The sequence below is a fragment of the Carya illinoinensis genome, chromosome 9, assembly GCF_018687715.1.
Source record: "Carya illinoinensis cultivar Pawnee chromosome 9, C.illinoinensisPawnee_v1, whole genome shotgun sequence".
Classification (NCBI taxonomy): Eukaryota; Viridiplantae; Streptophyta; class Magnoliopsida; order Fagales; family Juglandaceae; genus Carya; species Carya illinoinensis.
In genome coordinates, this window is record NC_056760.1 from 22707273 (window position 1) to 22717521 (window position 10249).

General features: G+C 38.2%; 1 protein-coding gene across 1 annotated transcript; it reads left to right on the top strand.

The window, feature by feature from the left end:
• The first annotated feature begins 323 nt into the window (after positions 1-323).
• Positions 324-6600, top strand: LOC122275681. Its single transcript, XM_043084836.1, has 4 exons — positions 324-479; positions 754-897; positions 1281-1449; positions 2508-6600. The coding sequence occupies exons 2-4, from the start codon at positions 784-786 to the stop codon at positions 6221-6223; spliced, it is 3999 nt and encodes a 1332-aa protein (XP_042940770.1). The 5' UTR covers positions 324-479; positions 754-783; the 3' UTR covers positions 6224-6600.
• Positions 6601-10249: the final 3649 nt, after the last annotated feature.

The following is a 10249-nucleotide window of genomic DNA, read 5'->3' on the forward strand; positions in this document are numbered from 1 at the left end:
TCACGCAATTGGGTTTACCTGTAATCAAGTACAATTGGGTTTATTCACGAAAAGTATTGTACTTCTCACGAAGTCGGAAAGGGAATTAAGTACAGGTAAACCCATGATCTAAAAAGTCTTTTCGTGATATTTTTAGATCATGGGTTTACAAAGTAGATTATTATTACTTATGCCACCCTCGATCGTGAATATGTGCCACATATTCACCGTTACTTCTAACAAACAATAGAAATAACGGTGAATAAGCAGTGTTTTAGACACAAGTAAACCATGGCATTCAAATGAAACGCTGCCGTTTAAGGCTTACATACGACGTCGTTACTACTCTTATTAACGGTGCCGTTTAGGACTGGCATAAGTCCTCTCTTGCACGACACTTCTTCATTTCATCTACCACGCTTCCCGCATGACTCCTCTTTCTTCACAGATCAAGCACCCGCCTCTACCCTTTGCTTTGCACCGCCGTCCTCCTCCACGAGGTACCTGAAAGTGTTTTTATGTTATATTGAGTGTCTTTTTGTTGGTCCAAATCCCTTATAATGGCCTTGCTTCTGTGACCAATTCAAGATTTCAAACCCAGGCTGGGTCTGTAGGTTGAAGGCCTTATGGCGGGTCAATAGATTGTAGGCTGTTATTGACCCGCCATAAGGCCTTCAACCCTTTTCTTGAATATTTATTTGTAGGAGTCAGTCGCAGTTTCCTTTCCATGATCTATTGAAAACAGACATATCAGCTTCGATTTCTTTTTCTTAGATTCTTATCTTCCCGGAAAAGAACGCGAAGATGTTAGAGAAGATCGGGTTGCCGGCAAAGCCCGCAGTTAGAGGGAACAATTGGGTGGTTGATGCTTCACACTGTCAGGGATGTAATTCTCAGTTTACCTTTATCAATCGCAAGGTTTGCTTTTGTTTGGCTTTCCTTCTTCTATATATCTGTCTATTCCCTACCTCAGATCCGTTTACCGGATTACGAATATTTGACTAGTTGTATATTTCTTCGAAACCCATATCGCAAATTCTTGCTTTTGATTCTAAAATATGAAGACGACCATGATTAGGCTGATGCTATGGTTGATTTCTTTTCGCTCGTGGTTTTGGAACAATCCATGATTGTTTGCTATTTGGGTAATTTTTAAATGTGAGTGGAGGGACTTATTAATCCACTGTGTTTTCTTTACTCTAATTAATTAATGTGAGTTTTGGATTACTTTGATGGTACTCGATAATGTCATCCTATTTAGTCATTTGTAGTACTTGATGATGTGCATTCTGGGCTTTCAGCATCACTGCCGGAGGTGTGGCGGCTTGTTTTGTGGCAGTTGTACTCAGCAAAGGATGGTTTTGCGTGGGCAAGGTGATTTGCCCGTGCGCATATGCGAGCCTTGTAAGAAGCTTGAAGAGGCTGCACGTTTTGAGATTCGACATCGTCACAAGAGCAGAGCTGGGAGAGGTGTATTTCTTTTTTACTGTGGTTAGAGGCTGTTAGTTTCTCTTTTGTTTTATAGCATTTATACCCATTTGGTCACCATTTACAAGGTCTACTCGTTGTGAGAAGCATTTAGTCATTCCACTTCTTTGTCCATTTACATCTTTTAATTAGAGCCTTAAAAGTATAGGGCACTTCAATTCACCTATTTCCTTTGTTATGGATGGTTACCCACACACACACACACACACACACACACACACACATTTATATTATATACATATGTAGACACACACATGCAACTGAGAGGGCTCCTGGTATGACCCGCTAAATGCCTCAATTATTCTTTCTCTAAGGGATATATAAGAATTATACATTGGTTGAGACAAGTTAAGCCGTTGTATAAATCTTCTTTCCCCTGGTAAATAACAATTATAGAATTTTTGGAAGCTGTCTAAATGCCAGCTGAAACTTTAGAGTAGTCTATTGTCTTCCTTAGTTAAAGTTAGAGAAATGTATATATTTAAGATCACCAAAATTTTTCAATGCTCAACTGATTGCTACTACAGATTTCTACGCCACCATCCTGATTGTTTCACATACTCAGGAGGATTGTCTCCCAGGAACTTCCTGGATTTTTTTTTACTGGTTTCTTCGTTTGCTATTTCATTTTTGTTCTTGATTTTGTTCTCTATGTCCTTCCTTCTGGCTAGCTACTTGCTATATTTTCTTATTTTTAGTTACTCTTTACCTGCCTATTGGTAAATCAGAATTTGAATTCTTTTTTTTTTTTTTTTTTTTTTTTTTTTTTCTTATTGATAAGTGATCAGGGTTTGAATTCTTATTTTAATTTTATTAGTAAATTATTATGAAATGAATTGTATGACTGTGCCAGATGATTTTTTTTTTTTTTTTGCATTATTTTTTTTTTAGTTGTCAGATATCATCGTTATAGTTTTGTTTTCTTGCAATATTTCACAGATTTTCCTATCTTTCCATATTTCACATGATTACAATACAATGTAGATTTATGTCACTATTAATTAGTTGCTCTGTTCTTCTTGTTTACGCTCTTTGTGCAGGCAGTTCAACATCGACATCAAAGTATGAGGATGAAGTTCTGAACCACATTCTAGGTAGTGCCAGAGAGGAATCTTTTTCATCTGTACAGGAGTCAAATAATGACACGGTTTTTGGTATTAAAAGGGCAACTAGCAGTGCATCCTGTTCAAATGCTTCAGAAGTTGCTGCGCAGGATGGGGGAGGAGAAGTACAAAGACGTATTACTCTCAACGAGCCTAATAATTTTACGAGTGACATGGCATCTGCTAGTCCTGAGGAATTGCGTGAGCGAGCTTTGGATGAAAAGAAGATGTACAAAATTCTAAAAGGAGAAGGGAAGTTAGGGGAAGCTCTGAAAGCCTTTAAGAGAGGGAAAGAGCTTGAGAGGCAGGCTGAGGCTTTGGAAATATACTTAAGAAAAAGGAGTAAAAAGGTGTTATCTTCTGGAAACATGGCTGATATCCAGAACAAATATGGCCCTAAAGAATCTGGCAGAAAAAACAAGATCATTCCAAGTGCGGGTAAAGAAAAGGATGACCTTGCTGCTGAACTAAGAGAATTGGGATGGTCTGATAAAGATATACATGATGAACACAAAAAATTAGAAAGTACGACTTTGGAAGGTGAACTATCCTCTCTTCTTGGAGAAGTCTCTCAAAAGATTAATATAAATAAAAGTAGTCCCAGAATTGATAAGACTGAGGTTGTTGCTCTTAAGAAAAAGGCACTCATGTTGAAGCGGGAGGGAAATCTAGCTGAAGCCAAGGAAGAATTGAAGAGAGCTAAAGTTTTAGAGAAACAACTTGAAGAACAGGAACTCTTGGCTGGGGCTGAAGATTCTGATGACGAGCTGTCTGAATTAATCCATAGTATGGATGAAGATAAAGAAGAATTGTCAATTCAATATGAGCAGGAGCATAATTTTGATTTCGGTCACATTGTCGGCACTTCTGATGATTTTATTGTTGATGGTAGTTTTGATGTGACTGATGAAGATATGGACGACCCTGAAATAACTGCTGCTTTGCAATCATTAGGGTGGACTGAAGACTCTATTAATCATGAAAAAATTTCTCAGGAGTCCGTTCCTATTGACAGGGAAGCCAAATTAAGGGAAATTCAAGCTTTGAAAATAGAGGCTCTTAATCAGAAAAGGGCAGGTAATGTTGCAGAGGCAATGACTAAGCTTAAGAAGGCAAAGGTTCTTGAAAGGGACCTTGAAGACTTTGAATCTCAAGTGGATGACTCCATTGTGCACAGTCCCATGGTCACTGAGAAACATTCAACTTTTATGTCTGATGATAAATTTTTAAACTCTGCAAAGGTGGGTTATGAAGATATTAATGCCAGGAAAGATGTTGGTTCCAGACTCGCACCAAAGAGTAGATTGATGATTCAGAAAGAGCTTCTGAGCTTAAAAAAGAAGGCTCTTGCTTTGAGGAGGGAAGGAAGATTGGATGAGGCAGAGGAAGAACTGAAGAAGGGTAAGGTTCTTGAGCATCAGCTTGAACATATGGATAATGCTTTGAAGGTGACAGCTACTAAGGTTACTGTTGGTATTAAAGACCCAGATTTTTCTTACAAACATCCTGATGTCAACAAAAATATTTCAGTTGGAGAACGAGAAGGTGAAGAAGATTTGACAGATCACGATATGCGTGACCCAACGTATCTTTCACTTCTAAAGAATTTAGGCTGGACTGATGAAGATAATGAGCTTGAAAACTCCGCATCCAAACTGTCTAAGCAAGATGATAATGTTTCTGTGCAGAGAGTCGAGTCATCTTCAACTCAATCCCCTTCTATTATTGTGGTCAGATCATCAAGAAGTAGAGCTGAACTCCAGAAGGAACTCTTAAGCTTGAAGAGAAAGGGTCTTGCTCTGAGACGCCAAGGGAAGACTGAAGAGGCTGAGGAAGTCCAGTGGAATGTTAAAGCATTGGAGGCCCAGATTGCTGAGATTGATGCTCCAAAGAAAGAAATACAGATTGAATCTAATAGGCCCAAAGATAAAATCTTTGAACCCCTTGCCGAGAGTTCAGTGGAGGAAGGAGATGAAGGGGATGCCACGGTAAATGATGTGCAAGACCCAGCCCTACTCTCAATTCTAAAGAATCTGGGGTGGAAGGATGACGAACTTGAACCTGTAACCATGCAAGAAGGAACAAAACTAGTTGCTGTTAATACCTTAAGTACTACAGATCCATCTGTAATTGAATCCTCTTCCAGAACCCCTGTTGCAGTGCCAAGAAGTAAGGGAGAAATTCAAAGGGAGCTTTTGGGTTTGAAAAGAAAGGCCCTTGCTCTTAGACGCAAGGGAGAAATGGAACAGGTGGAGGAAACACTGAGAATGGCGAAGGTGCTAGAGGTCCAGTTGGAAGATATGGAAGTCCCAAAAGTGAAACTAATGGTTAATGCATCTGAGGATGAAAGACCGGAGCCTTTTGAATTATTGATTAGTAGTCGAAACCATGGGAGTTTGGAAGGCACAGTGGAAGCAAGCAAAGGGCCAGTCGCAGCAGTGATGGGTTCAAATGGCCAAGTTGTTCAGTCATCTGTGGGTTTAGGAGGAACAAAAACTGACCCGATTGATCCTCCCTCGAGGGATTCTGATTCTATCTCCATTTTCTCTCAGTTTCCTGAGGAAAACAATCCTTTTTCTGTAGAATTGGTTGCTTCAGATAAAATGAGTCCTCCAGACAACACCAAAACGGCAAAATATGCTGGTTACAACCCTCCACCTGGTCATTCTGTGAACATGGTGGATCTGCTCACTGGTAATGATTGGAATTATTCTCAAAATCCTGAACAAAAGAAAGAGGAGAAATTAAATTTGGGTTCAGATGAATTGTTTCCCACCTGTCCTATTCATTTGGCATCTGTGAAAAGTCCAGAAAAAGATCTGGGAAGCAAGGACCATGTTACAACTACAAAAATAGAAATGGTACATTCAGATGAGAAGCCAAATACATATGAAGCAAATTCAGCTCAGGAATTTCCCTTGCAGAAGGTTGATAGCTCCCTCCGGCAAGAAATTTTGATTCATAGAAGGAAAGCAGTTGCTTTAAAGAGAGAAGGAAATTTGAGAGAAGCTCGGGAGGAACTTCGCCAAGCTAAGCTGCTTGAGAAGAGTCTGGAGAACAATTTCCAACCAAAAACTGGTCCTAGTGATGTGTCTACTTCTGACGTTCCTCCTTTTGGAAAAAAGGATCATGGTACAACAAATTTGGCTCCGAAACCATTGTCCAGTCGCGAGCGTTTCAAATTGCAACAGGAATCTCTTGGTCACAAACGCCAGGCCCTGAAGCTGCGAAGAGAAGGTCGGATAGAAGAAGCAGAAGCTGAGTTTGAGTTGGCCAAAGCAATCGAGATGCAGTTAGATGAGTTGGCTGCTCATGATTCCACGGTCTCTTCTGTTAGTAAGTTAGAACCAGCTGATGATGTGGTTGTTGAGGATCTTCTTGATCCTCAACTGCTACATGCCTTGAAAGCAATTGGACTGGAAGGTGCTAATATGGTGGCACCAAGCGTCCCAGAAAGACAACAGCCTTCGAAAGTTAATGCTGGTAGAAATGAAAACTCGAATCTAGAGAGAACTCAGCTGGAAGAACGGATCAAGACAGAGAAGGTGAAGGCAGTAAGCTTGAAACGCTCAGGAAAACAAGCTGAGGCCTTGGATGCTCTTCGGCATGCCAAACTTCTCGAAAAGAAACTGAATTCCTTAGCTTCACAATGAAGAAATAAGGATATTTCATTCGGAAGCTGGGAAATCCTCCCTTGTGCAAGCTCGGACGTTTCTGTAGGTGAAGTTACTGGGGATGAAGTAACTCTGATGCAAGAGGATATGGAAGCTACTTATGAAACTTCTCCTGTTGCACCATATGTTGTTAATTGACGTTGATCAATGGTCAAAGAAAATATGGAAGATGGTAATGTGATTTTTAACAGATTGTTGCTGTTTTTTTTTTTTCTTTTATTTCCCAGTTCTGTTGCCTTCGGAAGAATTGATAACTGGGAAAAGTGTACGGTGTACTATACTTTTTTGTTCAAATTTGTACTAAAAACGAGAATGAATTTTCCATCAAAGCAAATATATTTGAACTTTATGGTAAACTTAAATAGAGTATAACTTTATTTTGTTTTTTTAATAATTTTTCAATGTTCCAAAGGAATGGCAAGAAATTGGTTCTCTGGTTTTATCATACTCGCTGATGCATCTTTGCCTATGATTTCTCGTTTTGTGGTGTGATAGTTAAATACTTGTTTTTTATTTATTCATTATACCTTCACATCCTCTCTCTCTCTCTCTCTCTCTCGGATGCCTCAGCCCAAACTCAGGTCAACCCAGGTCATCATTCAAACTTTGGGCTGAAAGATCTAGAGCTGTCTGGACTCTGAACACAATGGTTGTCCGCGTTCAACCCAGGACACCATTCAAACTTGCGGCTCAAAGATCAATCTCGACTTGTCTGAACACAATGGTGGTCCCCATTGTAACCACCAGCCATAGCTGCGAAAAGAATCTATTTACAAACGGTAGAAAGAATGGGAAAAGGCATAAATCATTTCTGTAATTAATTATACCCTTAAAACAATTACTCGGATAATGATATGTTCTAGGGCTGGACAAAAATTCCATAATTCCGATTTGTTTGACTACCACTCATATCTGTATAAATACATGTAAAACGTTTGTATCATTTCATTCAATTCATTAGTCTTAATGCAATTTACGATAGCCTTCTTTTCTTTCTCTCTGTTTTTCTAGTTATCTAGAATTTAATATTCTGTTTGTCAAGTTCTTAACATGGTATCAGATTAAACATTCCGCACACCAGAACTTGATCTTTCTATTTTTTGCATTACAATATCTTTTCTCAAGATCTTGTAGTGATTCTTGCCCAGTGTTTTCTTTCAAGATTTGCAAATCTTTATCATTCTTGAAATGGCCTCTGAAGGTTCTGCAAATTCTGTGAACATTGATCCATCAGATGACTCTTCCAGTCCTTACTACATTCATCCCAGTGATAATCCAGGTATTCTTCTAGTCTCAGAGATCTTCAATGGAGACAATTATGTTGCTTGGAGTAGATTGATTGTTATAGCCTTGACAGTCAAGAATAAAGTTGCATTTGTTGATGGTTCTGTCCACCCACCTTCCACCACTCAAACCATTGCATACACAGCTTGGTTGCGTGCAAACAACTTAGTGCTTTCTTGGTTGATCAATTCTATCTCCAAGGAGATCAGAAATAATATATTGTATGTTGCCTCAGCCTTGGATCTTTGAAATGAATTGAAGACTCGGTATTTGAGAAGTGATGGACCGAGAGTGTTTCATCTTGAGAAGTCATTAAGTTGCATTAATCAAGGTTCTTTATCAATCACAGAATATTTTAGTGCCTTCAAAACACTTTGGGATGAGTATGTGAGTTATCGTCCATTTCCTACTTGCACATGTGGAAAAATGTCATCTTGTACATGTGATCTTTTTACTTTCTTGCTACAAAGACAGCAATCTGACTATGTTTTGAAGTTTCTTGTTGGATTGAATGATTCCTATGCTTCTGTTAGAAGCCAATTACTTCTTGCTGTCCCATTACCAACTATGGCCAAAGTATTTTCTCTACTGATTCAAGAAGAGTCTCAAAGACAGCTTAGCAATTCAGTTTCTAGTGAAACTCATGCACTGATGGTAAAGCAGTTGAACCCAGCAGCTTCTTCATATCGATTCTCAAAAGAAAAATCCAAGAAAGCTTCACTTCACTGCACACATTGTGGATACAATGGTCATACCATTGAAAAATGTTTTCAGCTTCATGGTTATCTCCCTGGGTGGACTGGACCAAAAGGGAAACCAAATTACTCTGCTCATAATGCCATTTCAGCTGAAGTTTGCAATCAAACCAACAATGAGGAACCAAGGTTTTCTTTAACTGCTGAAGAAATCAATAAACTCATATCTCTTGCCAACAATTCTCAGCCTTCCACAACTGTTCAGCCTTCAACTTGCAATCTTATTACATCTTCAAACTTCTCTGGTAATGTCTCTAAATATCCTACTTCATTTACTCAACAATCCAATCATCATTGGATTCTCGACACTGGTGCAACAGATCATATGATCTGTTCACCACTTTTATACTGCTTTCCTCCCAAAGATATTAACACATCAATAAACCTACCAAATGGCCAAACAGTTCCAGCCACTCATATTGGCACAATTTGCCTTTCCAATCAAATTTTCTTATCAAATGTACTATGTGTACCTTCATTTTCTGTTAATCTCTTATCTGTTTCAAAGCTCACCAAATATTCTAATCTTTGCTTATCCTTTTCTCATTCTCACTGCCTTTACAGGACCAATACCTAAAGAAGATGATTGGGATTGCACTTGAGAAACAAGGGCTCTACATTTTACAACAAGCTGATTCTAAGGCTTCTTCTTGCAACACATCTAAGTCTAATTCAACCTCCTTTGCTTCAGTTGTTTCAAACAATTCTCCAGATGTCTGGCATTACAGATTAGGTCATGCATCCCATTCTAGATTGCTTCTTCTCAAAAAGTTAGATCCCTCAATTTCTATCAATTTTCAAAGGGTTTGTGATGTATATCCATTAGCAAAACAAAGAAAGCTACCCTTTGCTGTATTTGAAACTAGTTCTAATAAAATTTTTGATTTGATACATTGTGACATATGGGGTCCATTTGCAACAGTTTCCTATTTAGGTTATAAATATTTTTTAACAATTATAGATGATTTTACAAGATGTACTTGGGTTTATATGCTTAAAACCAAGTCTGAAGTCTCTTTTTTACTCAAGAACTTTTGCAACATGATAAAAACTCAGTTCAACACAACTGTTAAAACAGTAAGGTCTGATAATGGACCAGAATTTCTCATTAATGATTTTTATCATGAAAATGACATTTTACACCAAAGAAGTTGTGTAGAAACTCCACAGCAAAATGGAGTAGTTGAAAGAAAACATCAACACTTAATTAGCACAGCTAGAGCTTTAATGTTTCAAGCTGATATCCCTTTGTCTTTTTGGACTGACTGTGTGTTAGTTGCTGCCCATATAATAAATAGAATTCCCACCCCACTTCTCAATAATAAAACACCTTATGAAATGTTGTTTAACAAAATACCAAAACTTTCTCATTTAAAGGTTTTTGGTTGCCTTTGTTTTGCATCTATATTGCAGCATCACAGACACAAATTTGATCCAAGAGTTACAAAATGTGTCTTCCTTAGATATCCATATGATATCAAAGGTTACAAAGTCATGTACCTCAATAGCAATAAAATTTTCATTTCAAGGAATGTCACATTCCATGAAAATGTTTTCCCATTCAAAGCTGTTCCTACAAATCCTCATGCTCATTCTTTTTTGTTTCCCGCCTCAGAGAATTTATACAGTGCAGATTATTCTTCTAAAATCCCAGTTGTTAATCCTAACCAGAGTGAATCATCAAATCTGTCCATTAATGACTCTATGCAAAACATTGATCCAAATATCCCCAATCCAAACATTGATCCAAATTTGTCCATGATTAATGATCAATCCAATAATAGCCCAGACAGAAGAAAATCCTCTCGAGTTAGACAGAAACCTACTTTCTTGCAGGACTACTATTGCAGCAATGTTTCTTCAAATGCAACCCCTCTCACTTCTTCTAATGATGCTTCTAAAGGTAATTCATATCCTATCTCATCCTTCTTATCTTCTAGTAGAATATCTAATTCCCATAAAGCTT

What these genes read in the sequence shown, in the direction of transcription:
- LOC122275681 (XM_043084836.1), top strand. Translation starts at nt 784, where the DNA reads ATGTTAGAGAAGATCGGGTTGCCGGCAAAGCCCGCAGTTAGAGGGAAC. An exon ending in TTACCTTTATCAATCGCAAG is followed by an intron (nt 898 to 1,280) that starts GTTTGCTTTTGT and finishes CTGGGCTTTCAG; the next exon opens with CATCACTGCCGGAGGTGTGG. An exon ending in CAAGAGCAGAGCTGGGAGAG is followed by an intron (nt 1,450 to 2,507) that starts GTGTATTTCTTT and finishes CTCTTTGTGCAG; the next exon opens with GCAGTTCAACATCGACATCA.